We start from the raw sequence: 24,823 nt of genomic DNA on the forward strand, positions 1-24,823 counted from the left end.
CAAAAGTCACATTTTACTCACAACACATTAAGGAAATGGAAAGGAGGGAAGCATCCGGTTTAGAATTCTCAAAATAGCCATTAACATAATTCTAACTTTATAACATTCATTATTTTATTTATTTTTGCAGGTCAATACCGGTACGTATTAAAAGTGTGTCAGCTGTGTGTCCCATGTAAACAGGATTCCTTATGTATGCAGTTTTATTTAAAATAATAATAAAAAAAAATCAACTACACCTGTAAAAATAAATAAAAAGTAATAAAATAATAAAAATCGATTTAAAAACTGACTAATCCTTCCCACGCCACTGATGGACAATCTTTTAGGTTTAAACCTTTCGTGAGGGAGATACATAAACAAAAAAATATTATTCTGATGTTTGCAACTCAACAAGTGTTCAGAAATTCTCAATTTTAAATAATTACTCCAAAGTAACCACTTTTATATTTTTCCATTTAATAAATTTGATGAATATTAAATATTTTGTGTAATATGTCTGAAATTGACTTTATTTCAGCTTGTACCTATCACCGGTTGAAATTTCTCATTTCAGACGATAGGTGGCGCCACCCATACATACCATAATAAACTGTAACAGTTATGTGAAAAAGTGAATTTTTGTGTCTTATATTATTTACGAGCAGTTTGGTTTTTCTCTACTGTTCGCGTTGCATGAAATTACAACATCGTGTACAGAGCCAAATTCAGGAATACCAACGAACTCGAACTTCAGTAAATCACGTCACTCGCATTACGATGACGGCAAAGGTGACGCATCATTTGTCGTACCTAGAGACGTCTTGTTGCGTCAGCAATAACAGGTAGCCGAACTCAAATAGAACACGACGACTAGATAAATAAATCACAGGAGACAACGTGTGTGTATGATGAAAAAAAAAAAAAAAACATATTTATCTTAGGTTTCAAACGAGCCGAATGGTGTCGCTGTAGGCAACAAAGAAACACGCTTATTATGTTAAATGAATATTCAGCGTATTTTTATTGATGTAGTTGAATAGATATCCATTATATATGACGTCATTCAAGTCCAAGAGCATTAAGGTTTGGACGCACAATCTTCTGCTTGCCTCATAATATTATTTGAATAATCCTCAAGGACTGAATTATGTAAATGTCTCTCTGACGTATGTCAGTTGTATTAGACTTTGAAGCATACAAAAATAAAACTTTATTTATAGCTCTGATTATTAGAATCCTTTAAAAATAAAATAATTCTGCCATCTCTCTCTCTCTCTCTCTCTTTCTCTCTGAAGCAACCTTTAGCAACATTCTTTTTTTTTTTTTAATAAATATAATAAACAAAACTTATATACGTCTCATCAATACAGTTTTTTTAAAGAAATTTTTATTGAATGTTTAAAAAATAAAATTAATTTCTGGTATTGAAATAATGCATTCAAATCATGATTATTTTTAAAAGAAAAATAGTTTATCGGTAAAAAAAAGTACACGGGCCCGTGTAAGGAATGGCGACAGATGTTCTTCAAAGAGACACAAATGGTTGAAGAAACTAGGACAGATGTTTATGTTATTAATTAATCAATGGATAATAATTTTATTTGTATTTGGAAAATTTTAATACACTCTGATATACTATAGTTATTGCATTAACAAGACTACATGTTACCCCAAGGCCAGTGAATCTGTGCTACGCATGCCCAGTGAGATTCGCATGGATTTCTTGGCGCGTGGAGTACATGCTATCCCTAATCTTTTTAACCAAAGTAAAAGAAAAAATTAAAAGAAAGAATAAAAGAAACGTAGGTTTGTAGTACGGCAATTGTCAACAAATGTTCGATTTTTTTCCAACGCCTGCTCCAGTTTTGGATTCAGCCCGTCTATACTGCATCTGTATTGTATCTGATCTGATCCGATCCTGTGGCTTCCTCTCTTGAGAGAGTTGCAGCTGATTACTATGGAGATAGTGACGCAAGGTGGTTTCCTGTTGCCTTCCTTGCCGTATTTTTATGACTGTAGCCTTTGTGTTCACGGGTCTGATTTGGGGGATGTAAAACCCCAGATAAACTGGCGGAAAAAACCCTGCTGTCCACCCCAAAGACCGACTAACTTGGCTATGGCTGAGGAAGATCCTTAAGCTCCTTACGTCGTCGACGGGAATCGAACCTAGGACACGCCTTCCACGGGCATGTGATTGCGAAGCGCACAGCCACTAGGCTAACCGCGCGGACCTGTATTGTATCATTGTATATACGTACAATTAAAATTCAGATAAAATACTAATATCGCATTTTATAAATCTGACACTAAAATGCTGTTTATATAGTACATTTACCGTAGTTATAATAAATACAAATTTTTATTTTTAATATTCTTTCTTCGAGAATGCATATATATCAACATGCATCCTCGAAGCTTGTGTTGATTTGAGTGAAAATAGTTATTTTTTTTTATCTTACTGCTGTGTTGCCAAGATCAGATTCGGAGTACAGAACGTTACACAACTGAAATATCGTAGGAGATTGGAAGTATAGGAAAAACAACGAATTATAAGTTTGTAACAACATTACTCTTATTATATTACTCAGCACATTTGTAATGCATCCACTAGTTTTAACACAGACCGATCAACCAGTCTGTTGGCGTCAAATTTATAAAATGCGATATTAGTATTTTATCTGAATTTTAATAAATATTAATATTAATAAACAAATATTAATATGAATATTAACAAACAATAGGTTTATTAATATTAAATCTCAACGCTTATTTTTGAAATTATTCCAGTGACTGTCACCATTCACTAACTTGACTTTGCTCATATCGAGCTACCCAGAATTCTGTTTTACCTTTTTTTTATTGTTTAAACATGTACGTAAATATTTTATGATTGCTGATATCTAATTTACATGCTTATGTATTTATTTATGCATTTTGTTTTGTTTTTCTTTTCATCCATCTCTTCCTGTTTTAACTAACACATTTAGGTTTTCCTTGTTTGGAGATGACGTGAAGCCGATTGCATTCTTACGCTGCTAGATGAGTATAAGTTTACTGAATTTGGGATCAGAAAAGAAATCATGCCACATGTGTTAAAGACAGTTCAACAACTGTGTTTGAAAATTTCTTGAAATCGAATGAATTTAAAAATGTCTGCAATCAAAAGATTGCAGGCATTTGATCTCGCATTGCGTTTTTAATCAATGTTTTGAATCATTGTTCAGAGGTGATATTCAACATTGTAACAACTGCTTCTGTGTCATTTCACATTTTTAAGATTAACTATTCTGTTATTTGTAATTTTTAATTAAAAAAAAATTACAATAGTTTTCTCCACTTTCTTTCTCCCCATCATTTGTAACCTGTATTGAATAAAATCCGTATTTTTAATAGAATGTATGACTATATTAATCAAATTCAAATTCGGTAGATGGCGGCACTGACTGCACTTTGTCGCTTTACTAGTAGTGTCGTAATAAAACTTTCATGAAATAATAAATAATATGCATGAAATTTACCGAAAAATGAATTATAACGCGTATGAGTCCCTTTATCAAAAATAACTTTTTATTGGATTAATTGTAGTGTTAAATGTTATCTATATATTATTAAACTTCTGTATTTGTATGTAGACGTATGTGACAACTTCTTCTTTTTTTAGAAGTATTTGTTTCACTTTGTATGTGTATATCATGTATTTTATATGAATTTTACATAATATGAAAACGATTAGGTAACAAAAAATATGTTGAAATATGTTTCTGCCTGTAGCCAATCAGATATATCTGGTCCAAGACTATCACTAATTATAAACAAACCCGATTAAGAGAAGCAGACATGTGCTGCCATCTCGTGGTTCCTAATCTTAACACTTATTTTTGTCTGAATTAGTGTGGATTAGCATCTCAGCTCCAAGAAATGAATTATAAATAATTACTTTTTATAATTCATAAAAAAAATAAAAATTAAAAAGTGAAAGGAATAAAACAATACTGTTGTGAGTTAAGCAGGCGTTTCTAAAACCGGGCTATTTGTTATCCATCATATCAGACCCTACCTCCTTCTTTTGCCTGAGTTGTTCATTGTGTGCTGAAATTGTAAGTTTTCCAAATAGATTCTTTTCACTAAATAAAATCGTTTATTCAAAAAAAAAAAAAGAGATTTAGTTTGAGTGTTAGTGTTTTTTACTTATTTTTTTATTTTTATTTTTTTTTAAAGTCGTGAATATTAGTATGCGTTAGAAATACTAGGATATAATCCTCTCTGCACAGGCAACAAGCCGAAAAGCTTAGATTACTCTCACAGCTATTAAGAAAGGAAAAAAAGAAAGAACATTTTCCCAAAAGTCGCAAAGAGGAGCCGTAGGCAATAGTAGCACTATACATCAGCAACTTCTTGTTTCCTTTTCGTCCATTTTATTGATAAGCAGACATACTAGCGAAATATTAGCGTGTCATCAAAGAAGAATGGTTCATGATAAACAAAGTTGTAAACCCGCACCAGAAAGTAACTTTGGATGAATGCAAAGGAATTTGTTGAATTGCATGTGGGTTTTGCATAGCCCATACCCGGCAATTGTGGGTATTCATAGCTGCGTTCAGGTAAAAGCGAGCCTCATCTCTCCACAAAATCATCCACGGCTAAGCAGCTCCACTCGAGCAAAGAATGTTAAAGCGAATATCAGACGACTTTCAAAGTCCTGCGGGCGCAACTCCTGTGTTAGGGTTATCCTGAATGGGTAGAAATAAAGAATCTTCTGTAGGATGTTCCAGACAGCTGTCTAAGGCATATCCATGTGTCTTGATACAGCACGTGCACTGCAGGAATCAATGGTGTTATTCATGGCTTGCTCTACAATGGCAGTAGCAACTTCATTCACTTAGGTAACAAAAAATATGTTAAAATATGTTTCTGCCGGTAGCCAATCAGATATATCTGGTCCAAGACTATCACTAATTATAAACAAACCCGATTAAGAGAAGCAGACATGTGCTGCCATCTCGTGGTTCCTAATCTTAACACTTATTTTTGTCAGAATTAGTGTGGATTAGCATCTCAGCTCCAAGAAATGAATTATAAATAACTACTTTTTATAATTCATAAAAAAAATAAAAATTAAAAAGTGAATGATTGGTTCTGGACCTCTACCAGGTCGAACTCCCAACGAATGATTAGTTGTTTCTTCAAGACGACTAATCTTTAGTAGAAGAGCAAATGGCGATAGTGGACCTCGTCGACATTTGTTCAGGCGGCGAAATTCGCTGAGTGCAGCAACAGTTTAGGTAGTACAGCTTCATGAGCAAAGCACGTTGGGGCAAGTGCCATCATGGTGGATGGTATTAACAACCAGAATGAAAGGAAAAATCTTGTGTCCATCTTTTAAAACCATCCTCGTACCTACCGAGTTGCGTGATATGCAAATTCCATGCTTTTGTTGTTTACAACGCAACTAGTAGTGGCTTTTAGAACTACTCCCCCCCCCCCCCCATCAGATATCACTTCCGCATGACCGACAATGTACTCCTGCAAAGTGTCACATCATTTGGATCATTGGGTGACGCTCCCCAAGGCATTCTTTAATTTTGATCACCCTGCACTTGTATGTGAAAAATAAGAATGGGAAAGGAGCACATGACAATATAATCATACAAGATAAAAATATGTTTTATTGACCTTTTCAAATTCTTCCGTAGAATTAGGATACCCGAGTAGATGAGATAATATATATATACCATAGCTAACTTTATGCTCTAAAACAAATTCCAACGTAACTGCAAAGCTTTTTTTAGCTATAAAGAAATGTTTCTCAAACTGACATTAAACATGCACCATTGAAGAAATGAATATAGAATCTCTTGTAATAGGAGAATCATCCTCCCCATCTACAAATAAATTATTTAGCCTGTGATTTCTCCTTATACCAATTTCGTTTAGGTTTCCATCCTACAAAAGGAACATACATGTTGAAATAAATATAACAATATTTTATTCAAGTTTCCTAAAATAAACAACACTTAAAATAAAATAAAATAAAATAAAATAAAAATATAAAAAAAGAAAACATAAATATTACATAAAATATTATATAAAACATAAATTAAAAAAAAACCAGCTAACGCCTTTTATTCCCGTATAAGGAGTTGGCGAGGCCGTTTTGCCCAATCTAACTTCCACTGGCAGCCAATCAGAGATAGCTGGCCCAAGGCTATCGCTAATTAAGCGGCACGCGGTGAAGAGAGACGGCTCAACAAGTGCCGCCATCTTGTAGTCACTAACCCTAACACAATATTTTATTTAATGTCTGAAAATATTGTGGGTTTGACGGTCGATTTTCTCGCGTTTACGGGAAGAAAACCCTGAATTTGCAGAGAAAAAACCGGCTTGGCCGTGCCAGAGATCGACAAACTCGGGAACTTGAGTTTTCTTTTTAACATGTGGGTCAAATAACATGTAACCTCTTTCCATAACCATTCATAGCAAAGAAATGAGTGCAATTCCTTAATTTCATTGGACAGCACCGTTATCTAATAAACTGGGATAAATCAAAGATTATTTGTACATCTGCATAAAGGTTTCTAACTCAGTAGCCGTTATGTGTACATTCTCCTATTTCTAGAATACTTCGGTTTGATGACTGAACAAGTAGGACACAAGTGATTGTAATTACATTTTTTTTGTGTGCTCGGACAAAATCCATTCCTCGCTGTAACTTTCTGCGTTCTGGACGACATGATAATTATGAAAATTTCCAAATGACGATATCTCTTAGTTTTTAATTATTTTTCATCTAGATCTCTCTCACTGAAAAAAAGAAATCAGACTAATTAACATTAATACATAAAATATCACTTCTTTGAATATCTCAGAGAAGCAAACCTAAGCACTGCAATAAAATAAGTAATAAAGAAGGAGAAAGAAGCATCATACTTAAGACTGGGTATGACGTCACTTAGCTTGAACAAGGTAATAGGAGGAATATGCATTAACTGGATGAATTTAAAAGAAGGAGACAAGAATAGACAAAAATAGGAAAGCAAAGGATTATACGTAGGGAGTTAACTTAGGATAGGTGGGCTTATGAGTACTTAGGTCTTGATGCTCCGAGACACTACCAACCCCTAACCCTCAAATAATTTAATCAGAACACTGACATATTTAATTGCTTATCTTCAACGTAAAATGATATTTTTTTATTGTATTTTTGTAAACTGATACTCATTTCTGACTATTTCGATTTAAAGCATTAATGTTATGACTCACCTTGTTTTCTCCAATTATCATCCGATATTCTCTCAAGGATCCGCAACACCATGTCATCGTAACCTTCATTGAAGTTTTTGACAAGATTTCTAAGCTTTGGCAGGACGAATTTTCCCTTTTCTCCACAGGAATCGGGACCTAGAAAATTGAGGAATGAACTCATGCGCAGCTGTAGATGACTAAACTCATTACACGCGTCCACTATTATATACACTGCTTGGAAAGCAGTCAACGGACATCACAGTATGAGGAACAAACAGAAATGGTGCCCACCTTAATAAGATATAGGACCCCTTCGCGCAGCGATAACCCAGCAATCCTACGGGACGTACTACTTTCCACAAGCGTAGGATAGCGATCAATGGGAATTTTTGATCATTCTTCCTGAAGGAATGTAATGAGCTCTTGGACTGTTGTGGGGGTGGACGTCCCTTGACCCAACTTTATACTCTACTACATCCCACAGATTTTCAATAGGGTGGAGGCCAGTTAAGTGCGATGACGTTTATATCACTAAAATGCAGCAGCCTTCTGACACAGCGCCATTGTCTTACTGAATGAGACATTGGTCAGTTCCGTAGAAATACCACAAAGTAGGAAGCATTGCAATGTCCAGAATGCTCAGATACCGCTCGGAGTTGAATGTTCGTAATACCACAAACAGACGTCCAAGGTCAAACCAGACCATACATCACATCGCCACCTCCGAATTTCATACTTGGGATTATGCACTCTGACAAGAGAAGTCCATCGGTCATCTACCACACCCACACAAGTCCGTCTGCTCGGTAGAGGGTGTGGTGTGATTTGTTGCTCTATAACCCAACTTACGAAGCTTCCGCATTCTACTATACATGTTCTTTGCACGGCTGAAGCGACGCTGCATTTTGGATCGGGTAATGTGGAACTTGCATATTCCGGTCCTATCATGGAAACTCATGTTGTGAGCTTCATTTCTGAATGTTTTTGTGCAGCTTTGTTCTAGTCGATGCCCAGAACTTCGCGTTCAGCGTGTACACCGACGAATGGTAGTTTTTACATATTATTCTTCGTAGCATCCTATGGTTACGTTTAGTGAGTATGGTGGATCGCCCATTGTGGGTAGAACTTGCAGTTGACTCTGTGTTTCCATATAAGTACAGTAGCACTGATTGTCGACCCGGAATGGCCCAATTTGCCATTTCACCAGGAAACGGTTGCACTAATTTGGGAGCATCACATTCCTCCAAATTATACAAGCTACACACACGTGACTCTCTCCATGGCACGATGGACCTTACCCATTGGGATGTCTTTGACTTATTTCCCAGTGTATGTGGTATGATACACTACGGTGTATATGTCACTCATAATGATGACTGGTGTCGCGATGACTGGTGTCTTACTCTTATCGTGAGGCTTCAATCGCTATTGAATAATTCTTTAGATTTTTATCGATAGCTTCAGTACACTTTAGATTATCATGGACGTGGCGAAAAATAAAGATGAAGATGAAACTTGTTAACACTGGATTTTTACGGCATGCAGCTTTTACTCTTTAGAAAATAAATGAGAGTTGGCTTTTCCAAAGAAAAACAGTAGAGACGGAAAAAGAATAGAAAGAGAAGTCTGTTTCTGAGTCTCGAGATGAACTGTAAAGAGGTGGTCAGTGGTCTGCTTGTGTTTGAGATATGTAGAAAGGAAAGTGGGGAATTGCCAATGCAATTCTTCCAATTTTTCTCTAAATCTTTTCTGCCAATTTTGACAAATGACCATGGATATAAATAAATAAATAAATAATAAGTCCTGTAATTATTTTTCTTCCTCAGTGAGAGTAGACGATGCTTATTTAGCACTAATCTACCAAGTAACTCAATATTTCAGACCTTAACATGTACAATCAGCGGGCAAAGCACAGCTGACAACTGCCGCCATCTCGCGGCCATATTGTAAGTTTTACCATCGATTTTTTTTGAGTTCCATGATTAAAATCCCAGTTTCCGGAAGGGGAAACCCTACTTACCTGGGCTAAGGATATACTAATTCGGGAAGTGGATGAAATGTGGAAAAGTGACTAGTCGGTGAATAGAATCAAACCTATAACTGTATTTCTTCTGGAGGTCTAGCGTTACCAGGGCAACCATTTGGACAGCGATGCAGGGGCACCTGACGATGGTTTAATGTAGTCTTTCACATTTTTGAAATAATAACATATCGTAGTAGAGTCTATTTATATGATAATGAAACATCTTCACTCTTAATTACTCAATTACTCTTCTGCACTGAGTCAAGGATTTCTAGGGAGATCTTAGGATATCACCCCAAGTGTGAGAAGAGTATTCGAGGTTGTTGAACGAATATATTTAGGGTTAATTGCTGTTCAAAGAATAGAACAAATGAAATAGAACAAACCTTAATTTTTTAGATGCCGAGGAGTCGAGGATTCAGTTTTACAAGAAGAAAAATTAACATCATTATGTGAACCCAAGTGAAGAATGATTGGAAGCATTATTTAGGGTTGTAGAAGTTCCGACGATTTGTAGAAAGCCAAGTTTCTCAAATGATGAAGAAGAAAACACCATTGCATCCTCATCGAAACTGTGGAGTGTATAATGGATTCGCAGTCAACCAGAGAAGGTCATTGATGCGTAGAAAAAAAAAGTAGGCGATAAAACAGCCCTATTGGCCTCCCAAGAGCTATTTATAAACTTTAGCGATAAGGATCTATCTTCCATCACATGTAATGTGTAAGAATAAGATGACAACTTAGTGAACTTAGTGCTTATTTAAGAGGTCTTTGCCAAATGATGTCTTAGAGATATCAATATAATTTGAGCTTTTCCTTGGCATTTGTCCTAAGATGTCACATAAGTAACGATAAGTATGCAGTTCGTATTGCGAACGTTTATTAATTGAAAAGTTTGCAGATGGCATAGAAGATAACAGTTACTTAATTGAATGTTGCGTATTTGTAAAGAACGACGTTTACCAAGATTTTCAATGCAAGAATTGTAGGGAAAACTCCCTTTACTTGTGGGTAAAATCCATCCAAATGAAAAAGAGGCGAAAGTTTTGTTGTACGAAAGTTCTGGACAACAGCATTGTCAAAGGACCAGAGAGAAATCTACCATATGGACATAGTCCAAGTATTCCACTTTTGATGTTTTAAAAGTCAAGTGAGTTCTGGACGTGGAATAATTTCTTCGCAACTATTTCGAGCTATACATGAAGAATGATCATTATTTCCTCGAAAGTCAATTGTGGTATGTCTGCTTCTTCTCTTAGCCTTGGTACGCCTATTGGTTTAGATGAGGGAACTAAATGGAAATGAATGCTTCAATAGTTATAAGAATTGTGGGTCTATATAGTGTCGTATTGACTTCTATAATGCTAAACGTGCAGAAGAAAGAGCATTATAGGTGGCCAACCAGATGAACTTGTTCTAGTGCTTTTCATTTTCAAATTTTATCTATAAGAATTATAATTTTTATCTATAAGAATTCATCTGGCTTTCCATTCTTATAATTCTGGGACAACAGTAGGGTCGCGAGTGAAAAAGGCAATGGAGAATGGCTCTCCACTGTAGAAGAAATTACCATTAAACTGTAATATGTTTTTCCTAGAGAAATAAATAATATTTAAAGCATGTTTTGAAGCAGCACTAGTAAGAAAGAGATCAAGCGTGCTTGGAGAGCGATCAGGTTTTCCTGGTATTTTGTAAACATTCCAACAGTTTGTGGAGTAGATTGTTGATGATATCAAATGCCTGACCAATTCAGTGAAGGATCGTAAGAATTTGTAGTGGTGGAGCCGTAGCAATAAAAGTAAAAAAATATATATATATATGGATTGAAAAAATTATATCATTAATAAAACTAAAATATAACAGAATTTAGCAATATTTAACAGAAATTTTCTCTTCGTTCATTTCTACAAAGATATAAATTAAATGCTAGAATTAAACAGAAAAACTTCACAATATTTACCTACGATAACTATTGCTACAAAATGAATTATATAAAATCCTGTCGAGTGATATTTATTACAAACAAGACAATAACGGTTTTTAGATAAATATATAAACATTTTAGAACGGCGACAATAAAACAGGAACTGGGGGGGATACAACAGTGCAGCCCTTATGGACGAACTCCCCACCGCTTGCCATCCTTAACTGTTTCATCAATGCATTTGGAAAGCAAAGTCAGATCGTAAACATCAAAACATCTCAGAGAGGTGGCCTCGCTATTAGAAAGCTGGAACGGGGACATTTAGAGAAAAATAATGTTTTAGGAAATAGATATGAGTTAACTGACTCAAAAGGGAAATGGAAATCATCGATATGGAGCTACGCATGTGCAGTAATTATTACATAATATCCGGGAGGTCTTGGGAATATTGCCTCTTATGAATGTCATTTGTTCTCTTTGGTTGACGTCTCTGGTTTCTGGTGTCGTTTAGGATTAAGCTGAAAATGGGAAAACATAAATTTCAATAATGGATTCATTGTTAAGTTGTGCGTGTGGCGCATTTCAACTGACTTCCCTTCCAATAGTGACTTTCATTTATTCCCTCCCCAGCACATATTCTGACTCACTTTATACACTGTAGAATATCTCCAATAAGATTAACTGTGAGAGTTGAGAGAGTTAGCATTGGGTTAGATCCAGCACACTATCTGGCACCGGTTTGTGGAATAATTAATTTATAGCTGAATTCCAGAAAAATAACCAATAGTGGGTCTCTTCATGATGTATGATGGATAAAATAAACTGGGATTTTTTCTGGATCTGAACATAGTTTCTGGGTATTTCCAGCTTCCGATAACTAGATCCTAGGTTTGAAGTTGTTGTCCAATTTACTCCATGTATCGGGACTTAGCACGTAAGACGATTTTAACAAATCGTCTTACGTGCTAAGTCCCGATGAAGAGAAAATTCTCGAAAAAGGTCTAAATTTTGTGTTGGCAGCAAAATGTATTCCTAAAGAACTACTTTTAACTAAGATGGAGAAAGCAGCTTCGCTACTTTCTACCGCAGACGCGTGTTTACTTCGCATAGAAGCAATTCTTTCAATCAACAGCGCAAAACCTCCTTCTGATAATGTATCCCCTGGTGAGAGACTTGCAATTAAAAATCTACGGATTAACAAGGATATCGTCATCTTAAAAGCTGATAAGGGAATGCAACTGTAGTTCTAGATAAAATAAACTACCGAGAAAAAATCTTAACATTGTTAGAGTCAGATAGTTATTCGGAAATTGAGAGGGATCCAACGAGAGAAATACACAATAGAACCAATAATCTCCTACAAAAGACTACAGAAATTCTACAAAATACACGGCTTTCCATCCGTTCTTTACACCCACTGATTCCAAGGCTTTATGGTCTCCCTAAGGTACATAAAGAAAACTATCCACTGAGACCTATAGTAGACGGCATTGACTCACCCACCTACAGGTTATCTAAATATCTGGCGTCATCGTTAAAAGCTTATGAGGGAAAATCTTCTTCTTATATTAAAAACTCAACAGATTTTGTCTCTAAAATCGAGGACTTTAAACTCAAATCTTCTGACATCTTGGTGAGCTTTGACGTGGTAGCACTCTTTACCAACATTCTGACACAAGAAGTTCTCCATATTTTAAAGAACAAGATTTCAAATAAAATGTTCTCTCTACTATCTCACTGTGTAAACTACTATTTTGAATTCGAAGGTAAACTATATAAACAGGTCAAAGGATTAGCTATGGCAAGCCCCCTCTCTCCTATATTAGCCAACATTTTTTTCCAGGATTTTGAACAAAAGGCAATCTCCTCTTTTAGTTTAAAACCAAGAATTTGGCTTAGATATGTGGACGATATATTCCTCATATGGGAGCATGGTATTGAGAATCTTCACAGGTTTCTCAACCATTTAAACAACCTCCATCAGGATATAAAATTGACCATGGAGATTGAAGAAAATAGTTTCCTCTGTTTTCTAGATGTTAAACTCACCAAGACGCCTGAATCAATAAAAGTCTCTATATTTAGACAGCCAACACACACGGACAGATATCTGCATGCGTCCTCACATCACCATCCAGGGCAAAAGTTGGGTATTATATCAACTCTTGCGAATCGTGCAAGATCTGTACTGTCAGATGAAGAATTAAAAAAAGAACTACAACATCTTAAATGGACCTTTAAAAGCAATGGCTAATCTTTAAAAAGTATCAACAAACAATTATTCCACCGTCAACGTAGCAACGTAGAGACACAGAATGACTCCAAAGGTTATATCTTCTTGCCATATACACACTATCCAAAAAAACTGAGTAGAATCTTAAAGAAGTTTAACATACAAACGTGCTTCTCGACTCTTCCAAAAATAAGATCAAGTTTCACCAACTATAAACAATCTCACAACGATCTACAATTTCCAGGTGTATACAAAGTCACATGTGAGTGCGGGAAACCTTACTATGGCCAAACGGAGAAATATATTCTCCTACGTCTCTAGGAGCCAGAGAGACATTCCTTATAAGAGAACCAGAGCAACTGCCCTATCAGGCCATGTACTGTTTTCAATAAACACGAACAACGAAAGCCGCCAACATGAAGTAAATTGGACAACAACTTCAAACCTACACATTTGCCATGATGAGGTAGAGCGCCGCATTGTTGAGTCAAAAGAAATCACCTTGGACCCTCTTCATATGAACAATAATCTCAGCTATAATTTGCCTGACTCTTTCAGCTCTACTATCAGATACTGGAGATCGCGTGGTTCCACACACGCACAAGTGTACAACAATAGAACTTTAACACGGACTATAGCTCAAGTTCATAATAACTGTAATTTACAGTCGAATATCTTAACTTTAGAATTGTATAGCTTTAGAGTGTCTCAATGTTTATTTCAGTGTCTTTTAATATCTTTCTATGTTCTTAACGCCTGATGAAAACTGAGAAACAAGTTAATTGTATTAGATAATTAAAAATAATAAACGTTGTATTAAAATTCCATTTGTTCTATTTACGTGCCATTGTTTATTGTATGCGTGGTAGCAGACTCTCGAGAACGCCAGTATTGAACAACAGCAGTATGGCTCTCAGGGATGTTATAGCTTAAATTACTGTTCAAATGCTCAGGATTAAGGATGATCTCCCTGGATTCCACTATCTTTCTTTCAAATTCATCCTTGCAACGGAAAATGTTTTCAGATCTATCCCAGGAAACTGAGTGACCTTGAAAATTATCATGAGGATTGCTAGAGAAGAGCACATGGCTGGATAAGGCACTAGCATTTGATCTTTTATAGGGGATGTTCTTTTATGCTCCTCCATGCTAAATTCAACAGATTTATTAGTTTGACCACAATAAGGGACATTACAGTCACACCATAGTTTATATACGCCAGGATATTTTAGATTATGATGCTTAGGTTTAGGATGGCTTATAAGAGATCTGATTTTTGGAAGAGTGGTGAATAACGTCCTGATGTTGTACTTTTGAAAGGACTTTAGCCAATTTTTGGGAGACCGAAGTGATGTATGGGATTGAGATGTTACCTTCAAAATTGGCAGTTTCTGTATTGTGGTGCCTAGGAGAAAAAAGAACAGTTAATTGAGCTTTCAAGTGACAGTGGGCTTAGAATGCAATTCTGTGATCTTGGTTCGGCTCGATTCTGGATCTTGCCTCCAGTGAAAAGTGAATTTCCAGAATTATCTCAAGAAGCATTGAAAATCCTCATGCAGTTTTCTACAATCTATCTTTGCGAAAAACGATTTTCATCGCTTCTTTAAATAAAAACAAAATACAGAATTCGTCTTAGTGTGTGCCGATCTTCGACTGAAGTTGACCAATATTGAGCCAGCTATCCAACAACTCTGCAAGGGCCGAGAAGCTCAACCATCTCATTAAATGTAAGTAGTAACATAATTATATCGTATTATTTATTTTGACTACAGTTTCCGATTATTCTGGTTACTGGTTTTTGGAATTAATCCATTTCCAAAATCGGGGATGAAATGAAAGTTACGTCACCGTGAGGCTCAGCTCTGCTGGCGAGGAGGATAGCTGCCCGCGTCCCGTTTAGCGAAATTCCGTATCTCGTACGGTCGCTTGCGGGAATATGAGGCCGAGCACACCGAATCCGTTGCATGCAGACAACAACATCCGTACGGTCATAGATTGTACAGAAACACACAACACAACGTAACGAATACAAGCAGCTCACAAGACGGATATAAATAAAACCGCCATCATAACACGATTAGTACAAATCGCATGCTGACGGGAGAATGCGTCGCCCGACCACGTGGATGGCACTTTGCGACTGACATCGTGGGTTGGACTGTTAATAGATATCGGGAAGGACCTCACATAACAGAATGTCTTAAATTTTTTTTGCTGGTCATGGAAAACTCCTCAAGGAAATGTGTGTGTGTGTGTGTGTGTGTGTGTGTGTGTGTGTGTGTGTGTGTGTGTGTGTGTGTGTGTGTGTGTGTGTGTGTGTGGATGGGGGGGGCATTAATGACTTTGGGATGTTCTGAGTGAAAATTTTGGTTATATGCAGGGGATGGTTTGGACAGGACAAGGGATATCATCCATGATGGAATCCATGGATGTCAAGTTCGTATTCAGTATTATGATGAATGGAGTAAGATAAGAACGACCTTTTTCCCTCGTCTCACAACGCACTTAGTGAATGGAACAGTTTACATGTCGCAGGTCGAATCAGAGAGGGCGTGAAGATAAACGTTGTTCTGGTGAGTATGGGCAGATGAATGGGGATTAAAGATAAACGTCATCGTGGGCAGATGAATGAAGGTATCACCGGGACAGCGTTGACATTCCCTATTCCTTTGCCCATGGTACGAACGGCACTAAAAATATCGTGGGGTGAGCTTAATGAGTGTGGACAGATGAATGGGATTAACATATAAAATATAAAAGTTACTGCAGGTAAATGAATGGGGATGTCAGCGTGATGACTGACACACCTATTCATTTGCCCACAGCAAATCGGAAACTGATACTTTTATTTGTTTAAAACGCAAAAAGTGATGATGGCGGGAGATGAGCGTTTTGCAGAGAACGATGTCACGTGTATTAACTGATGACCTTGAGGGTGAGAGCCCATCGTCATTCAGTTGGACTCTTCTTAACATCACAACTTGAGTAGCAGAGGAGTGATAAAATCAAAGAACTTCTCTGGTGGTACGCGAACGACAGATACAGAGATACCCTCTTCACTGGTGAGAAGATTTTCACTATTGAAGAGTCGTTTAGCGGCCAAATTCGCTTCAGTATGCCTACGGATGGTTGTACAGCACTTGCCATGGCACCAAGAATTCATCGAGTCCATCACCCTTCATCAGTTTGTTTTTCTAACAATTGAAATGAATTCGCAATAATGTTCAAGAATGTATGATGGAGCTAACAATAAACGCTCATGCGCCTTTGTTACGTGCATATGACGTCTCATCAGTGTATATATAAATATAGGTTCGAAGTTCTTTTCAGTGTGACAGTACAAGCGTGGTGAGTAGCAGTAGAATTTGGTTCTCCACTATGAATACTGTAAAAGTATCATTCCAGATTCTGTCTGAGCTTGTAACATGGCATATCGGGAAGAGTATTCATACTCGGGTGGGTGGTACGTGTTCTCCAGTGCGGGAAAACATACAATAAGGATTATCAACGGCAATGCTAAGTGGAGGCGTGTGGAATTAGGCGAGGCGGGGCGGTGTATCTGGCGTGCGCATTTCAAATCGAAGGACTTGGATTTTACTGTGGAGCACATGGCTGAATTGCAATAAAGCACAGTCGAATGCAAATTTGATCGTTGCCTTCAAAATGGAGGTTTGGTTTTGCTTCAATAGTGAAAACGCGTCGAATGCAGATGTGATTGACGCAGGCGTAATAGCTGATAATTCGTATGATAGCGTTCGATGAAATATACATTGAACACCCTCTGGATGACATGTACTATGGGGACAATCTGCATCAAACAGAAAATGCTGATTGCCAATTGCCTATAAAAAGTTGACCAGCGTTAATTTCTATCGATAAACAACAAACTCAACACTTCCAGTTAAAAGCGATGAATTCAGAATTATGAATCCACTATTTCTGAAGATGATGATAAAGAAGAACGTATTTTTAAATTAAGAAGCTGTCTTTGTGTTTATTTTTTCAAATCCATCAATGGTGTAGTTCTACCGTTCTCTTGAGACAACCATCCTGTGCACACTGGTTCTCGAGTATATATTCAACGTACGTTGAATTTAAATAACTTCAAGTATATACATTCGTGCCGTGAGTGTGATAAGGATTATTTTTCTATTTTTATTCGTTTCATATTTTTGTGCGTTTTACATAGTCCGAAATCCCTGGTCTAGAGATCAAGGATGGAACTTTGTTTCAGCCACTTTAGGCTTCCAATAAACTGAGTGATGGTCTCGCATTCGGTGAAGAATTCCATCTTTTGCCTAAGTCGATCTGGCATCCAGTTGAGCGGTTATTGGGCTATCTACTACAACAAATCTCTGAACGGTGCAGCATAAATAGGCTTAGCTGATTCCATCAGCAATTTCGCTGATGTTATTACACTTTCTTTAAACATAACTGCTAAGAAATTTGGAATGCAAATATCAACAGACAAAACAAAAAGGAACGCTTTTAAAGGACCACCGCCGATTAGAAGTGAAATTATGAGTGAAAATAAGTTTTAAACCAAATTAATTGCTTCAAATACCTTGGATGTGTTGTATCGTATGCAAAAGAAGCTGACATTGACATAAAAATTTCAAACACAAGATTAGAGGAATGATTAATAATATTTTCAAACCTAACCAAGTTCAAAAGCATACGAAAATAAGAGTTTATAAAGTTTTAGCAAGACCTTCTCTACTGTGCGGAAGTGAATTTGAAGGACTATAAAAACTGCAGAAGAAAAAATAAATGAAACTGGAGAAATGAAATACCTGGAAGGACAAGAGGCTATGCTCCCTAGGACAAAAAAATATTGAGTTTATTTTTTGGAGTAGTTCGAAAAAGGAGTAGTGATAGCCGTTGGAGGATATAGAAGTTAGGGGCGATCAAGGGAAAGATAAAATGAGGCCAGAACAGGCTACTGGGCTTAAATCCCTGAAAAGATGATGTAGATAATACATATATTTCATGTGGGTTAGATTTGGGCAAATAGAAAGATAAAAACAGACAAAAATGAATATATATATACTAAAACTAGATACTAAAAATAACAATTTTAGTTTAGATTGTCTCTAATCCATTGGACTGCGTTCGAGGTAACCTGGAACAGATCCGTCAATGTGCCCTTAAAACTCCGCAGTTGGCAGTCCTGGATAATATGATTGACGGTCTTGATCAGCACCACAGTCATATGTTGGGGATTGACGCAAGCTCCACTTGTACATCATGGCAGCACATCTGGCATGGCCTCTCCTCAGGGGGTTGAGTGTGCTCCATTTTCGTCTAGCCAGTTCAAAGTCAGGGAATTTGTTGTGGAATCCGTAATGATGTGTCCATTTTTTATTGTCGAAGTAAACCAACAATTCTTCCATTCAGTTTCAGGAGAATATGCATCTGGTTGCTGAGTTTTCTAGATCAGGTTGCGGGACTTTAAGCGCATGGGTGGTAGATTTTACAGGTCCTTAAAGATGGGTAAGGTGTCATTTCCTATACATTTTATTCAATCTCTGGCAGCTTTTCTCCTTATGCCTGGTGATATGATGTTAGAGAGTGTTGGTAGCTATTCAACAGGTGTAGACTTTATGCAAACCGTGATAATCCTTATGGTATCGTTAAGTTGCACATCGACCTTGCTGACATGGTGATTCGAATATCATACTGGAGCACAATATTCTGCAAAGGAGTACATTAAGGCATGAACGGTGAAAATTTATTCTTTTAAATAATATATGCACGTAAACACAAGAAAGATATTTAATTAACCAAATATTTCGGTCTGGAAATAGCAGACCATCTTCAGTGGCACTACAAGAACAGTTTTAAAAAAAATACAAGGTGGAATACTAATAATAGATCATTTAAAAATAGAACAAGCCGCGTGATGTTATATCACCAAGTATTAAAGGGAATTTTTTTAAGCAGAGACATGATTGAAATAAAGATATTAATTAATAATATTAAATAACATAAAATTAATATGAATTAATGAGTTATCCTGATTAGACTTTCCCAGATTTTTGATATAGATATACAGTCATTCCGATTCAGGTTAGGACGATGGAGTAAGGCCTCTACGCTTTCTTTGAATAAACGTTCAAATTTTTAACGGGATCTATGTAAGAGGCGAGTTTTTGACCAAAGGATGTTGTGGTTAGTTTCGATCCCGTGCTGAGCCAATCCAGATTTTTCAGGTTGGTTGTGATGAATGGAGGATTGATGTTCTTGGATTCTTTTTTCAAGAGAATGTCCAGTTTGTCCAAAATAGGGGAGATCACAGTTGCATTCGATTTCGTAATACACTCTGGATATTTCTTATGTCAAAACAAATTTGACAGCCAAGTAGAAGGAACGGCCATGGGAAGTCCTCTCTCTACTGCTTTAGCCAACATTTATTTAGAACATCTAGAAAAAGTCCTCTTCTCATCTATTTTCCCTCAACCATCCTTTTGGGTAAGATATGTAGATGACATCTTTACTGTATGGCCGAACAACAAAGACTCCTTACCTTCTTTTTTAAACAGTATCAATCCCTTACATCATCGTATAAAGTTTACTATGGAAATGGAAGAAAATAACCAGTTATCTTTTTTAGACGTTCTCCTCATCCGGTCACCTTCAAATACTCTTACAACTACAGTTTACAGTAAACCAACGTTCACAGGTCGTTATATTCTTAAAGAATCAGCCCATCATCTTTGTCAAAAAACAGGAATCATAAAATGTCTAATCAGAAGAGCCAAAACTAATTGTTCTACTTCTAATTTTTTAGAGAAAGAACTTTCTACTGTCCAACAACACATGAAACTCAATGGCTTTTCCGAAAAGAGTATAATATATAATATATATATATATAATGTATAATGTATATATAATCCACCACAAAACAACGAAGATTCAATACGTCGAGTTCCAATTCCTTACATCTCCAGGATTTCAGAACCTATCGCAAGAATTCTGAAGAAATATGAGTTAACAGCTTCGTATTCACCTATTAACACATTATCTTCCCATTTTCCTAAAGACAAACGCTCAATTATATCTCTTCCTGAAGTTTATCAAATTCCCTGCAACTGTGATCTCTCCTATATTGGACAAACTGGACGTTCTCTTGAAAAAAAGAATCCAAGAACATCAATCCTCCATTCATCACAACAAACCTGAAAAAATCTGGATTGGCTCAGCATTTTTTTTTTTTTTATCTTGCAATAAAACCACGCATAACATTTTATTGGGTATCCAGAAAGTTCAACGAAAGGCAGGTTATCCAAAGACAATTTATCGAAAAAATAAATAATCGAATTCACTAATAATCGAAAATCAGATCATAGAAATAGCAATTAATCGAAAGGCAGTTCCTCAAAAAAGTAAATGTGCTATGTGTGTTGCGCCATCTATTATTTGTAATGAAAACTATATACCGCAATTTTTCCATTCACTGATTTGATCACATTTTATTTTATACTAATACTAAGATATTTGGCGTTCGTTAGAGTTGTTTGACTTGTTCAGTAGGTTTATTGCTTATTTTTACTATTATTGTTTTAACCAATTCCTGAATATCATTGAACGATTGATCCAAGGAACATTAACGTAATTTTATTTCATTCGAACACATTTTCAATTTTCACGCATATTATGGCGCCATCTCACAGGGATAACGAGAAACTCTATAATGTCAATATTATAGTTATAATATAATAAATAAAAAGCAAGCTATTTGAGAATTATATAATTAAAAATCAAAGCAAATATTTCTTTAGCTTTTTGATCATATTGTCACAATAGCTTCTGGCATAAAATGCATTCGCCACATGTAATCAAATGATTTCTTTTTTTGAAAGAGAAGTGTAATTTCTATATTGGTGAATTATGAATTTTTTTTATATCTGATCCACACACACGAAAGGCCGCATCGCCTATAGTACACTAGTGCCGTGTACGGACAAGAGGAATCTGTTCACATTTTGCTTGACCAGCAGAGGGTTGTAATCATTGGGGAAGGAAGAGTGGGGAGAGTGTTCCACAGTCTCCCCGCAGTTCAGTTGGTTTGGTGGGTTTCAAGATAGAGCGTAAAAGGTGTTGCTAGCAGTGGCTTCTGTTTTAATGATTTTGGAGGCGAGTGGAGGAATAATAGCGGAGGAATAATAGTGGCCAGTTCAGAGAGCACTGTCCATGAACGTATCTGTAGAAGAGGCACAAGTTCGATCCCCGTTCATGATGTGAGAAACTTTTATCTAGTCTCTTTCGAGTAAAGGTGGGTTAGCTGGTGTCATACGAAGGTCTTTTCACCCGGAAACTCGAATTTTTCGTTCCCCACAACAGGCAAACCGGCCTTCTGAACACACACACATTGATTACAGTCAGGAATATCGCCCTTAGGGGATGCAGCAGAGGAGGGATGAGCCGGCTGCATTAATTCGTCGTAAACCTCATTAGGGGACTCAACCCGTCCTAAGGAACGGATGAGAAGGAGAGAATAGGATATGAAACCGTCCACCATGACATATAGTGAGCGATCAGTGAGGAAGCTGGTGATCTAGTTGCCGAACGAATGGCTTTGAAATGTCGAGGGAAACCACGTGAGTTTCTCCAAATTTCTCCATGTCCTGTGTCCAGAGGTGAGTGGTGTAGGCAAGCAGATCAGCTGTAGATCGCGAGTGGCGGAATCCATACTGCTGGTCACTGATTAGTTGGTGTGCCTGTAGGTGGTTCAAGAGTTGTTTCTTGATGACCTTCTCCATAGCTTTAGAGAGAACAAAAGTGAGAGATATTGGAAGGTAGTTCGTTAATTGACTTTTATCACCTTTCTTTGGTATGGATTGGATGTGAACCTGCTTTCATGTTGTAGGGTAGATACCAGTTGAATAGGATAAATTGAAGAGGCAATACAGGATAGGTGTGAGTTCTGGGACACCATTTTTAAGACAATAGGTGGGATATCGTCAGGACCAGATGCCTTGTTTGTGTCAAAGTTATTTAGGATTTTTAAGGATTTCTTTTTGTCGGAAAACTGTGAGAGACATGAAGGGTGGAGAGAACTTTGCCCAGGAATTGGAAAAGTCTTGTCTTTAGGTGAAGAATGCCATTCGTATGTAAGCGTGGTGGGAATGTAAGTGGGCCGAAGTTGCGCCCAATGGCTTTAGCAAGGGACCAGATGAGAAGAGTAGGGAGGACATAAACTGGAACCCTTGCTCTAGCGACCAAACATGGCTGCAGGCAGTGGTATTTCACCGGGCGATGAAAGACATCTACCACCTAGAGGTCCAGCTGGCATTTCCTCCAACCATTGCCGCCAGGTTCGCCAGAGCCCCGTTTGTGGAAACAGGTTATACTGCTGGAAGAGGGGACGTATTTCACAACGACAGTGTTGTAAAGGTAATATATATATATATATATATATATTTATTTATTTTATTTTTTTTTAATTTCAAACTGCGAACAAAATCAAAGAAAACTTGCGTAGTTCTTTATGGAGATAAAGTGATATGGAGTAAATTTAAAAAAGAAATGAGATCACGAGGGATCCATATATAAATCCGATATATCTTTCCAAATGTAATTATATTATGTGTACAAATATTATTAACACAGAGTGGCACTTCAGTCACTTTATCAAGAATATTGTTTACTCATTTCTATCAGTAACTTACGGTCCATTCGGTATTTCAATAAAACTTACCTACTGTGGGCAACATGACTGAATGATCGAAGTTTAGCTTTTCTCGGATAAGCTTGTATGTTTAGCTTGATTCGCATATCTCTATACGATATCAGGCAGACGGTATTTCTGGCTGATTTTAGTAAAAAGAACAAACCTACAGCAATTCCACTGGATGTATTTGAATCGCACAAATCTTCGCGACATCTATAGCCTCCAAGAATATTCAATCACAATATAGCTACTACTACACGCAGTGTTGTTTCTGCCAATCGAAATAGGCCAGGAATCTATCGATTGTAACGTAAAGCAGTAGTCAAAGCAATAGATTTCACTTCCTACAACGCTTCTTGACAATATAGGAAGAGTAATGAGGTTATTTCGACCTTCTAAGAGCGATTATGAAAGTAGTTCAGGCGAAGAAACCACATGGGTCGCCTGTAGCGGTTGACCGAGATATATTTTTACCGTAATAATCGACAAACTCGTCATTAAGAAAATAAAAATGATAACAAAGATAAAGAGAGGTGGGGGAAGTGTTACAACAAGCACCGTTGCTAAGATCCTGAGCGAAATATAACTTACATTGGTCAGTGAAGAAAAAGAAACGAAATGCTGGTAATAGAGCTATAGGGAAGCCAATGATGTCTGCAAGCTATACGTATTGAAGGAATGATAAATGTTCTTAGGAGCTTTCATCGTAAAGCAGTCACTAATAGGTTGCCAATTATTAGATCAATGATATTAATAGATAATGAGCAATCTACTACATTGATATTCAAATATTAAGAATCTGGGAGAAGGCATCTCTTTACGTGGGGGGATTCATTCCTACTCACCCAACACAGCTTCGAAAATTCCACAATATGACATAGAGGTGCCAGAGAGACGTAAGCGTTCAAAACATGCTATTTTTGAATTACGGAAAGTAAATTTTGAGATGATTTTTAATGCCCGAAGTGCATACTGTTAAGTTAGCCTTTGCTGATTGGTTGTTGAGGTATTTAAATTTCACAGACAATTTTCTTTTCTGTTATTAGTTCTCCTTAGTAAAGGTGCTTATTACATAAGGAAATTTTGTCCTTGAAATTTAATGAGCTGTTTGTTTTAAAATAAATAATAATAAACTGAATATTATTCTTGGAAAGCATGAATATCAATATTTGGCATAAACTTAAATTATTTTATAATAATTACCGTATATGTCGGCGTATAAGACGACTCTCAAATACTACAGAAAACGCCTTGAAATCTTGGGTCGTCTTATACGGCGAGTATAAAAAGGGATGCTTAATTTCTTGGATGAACATTTAAGTAGTTACAATACATCGTTATATAAGAAAATAGGCAGTGTTTATAAACAAATCAGATTAATTTTTTGTTACATAAAGTTATTTAAAACATTACAATAAATGTAAGTTAAAAATAAATAATAATTATTAACCTCAATTTTCATGTTAATTTTCTTCATCATCTGTTGAAAATAGTTCTTCAGATTAATTGTTTACATGATCGTCATATGGATCCCAGTTCGAATCCGGTGAATTGATTTCGTTTTCATTGTCATCGGTGTCCCTCAACAGACCATCTTCCGTACCATCCACAAGATTAGAGATACCACACTTTTTAAATGATTTCGTTACAATCCCTACTTTTGCTTTATTCCATGCTTTGATCAAAAAATTGCACAACAGATCAGCGCGCATAGATTCACCGTTTGTAAATGATTTTTCACCAGTC

At 36.6% G+C, this 24,823-nt stretch overlaps 1 protein-coding gene across 1 annotated transcript in view; it reads left to right on the forward strand.

Annotated features, from left to right (window-relative positions):
- Positions 1-24,823, forward strand: part of LOC150095539 (uncharacterized) — a 79,908-nt gene that overhangs the window by 28,118 nt on the left and 26,967 nt on the right. The window contains exon 11 of the mRNA XM_090410705.1: positions 131-140. Coding sequence (XP_090266831.1) covers positions 131-140 — 10 coding nt within the window. The remainder of the gene's footprint in view (positions 1-130; positions 141-24,823) is intronic.

Source organism: Typopeltis vanoorti, chromosome 20 (assembly GCF_054136105.1).
Source record: "Typopeltis vanoorti isolate ZY-2024b chromosome 20, IOZ_Tvanoo_1.0, whole genome shotgun sequence".
Classification (NCBI taxonomy): Eukaryota; Metazoa; Arthropoda; class Arachnida; order Uropygi; family Thelyphonidae; genus Typopeltis; species Typopeltis vanoorti.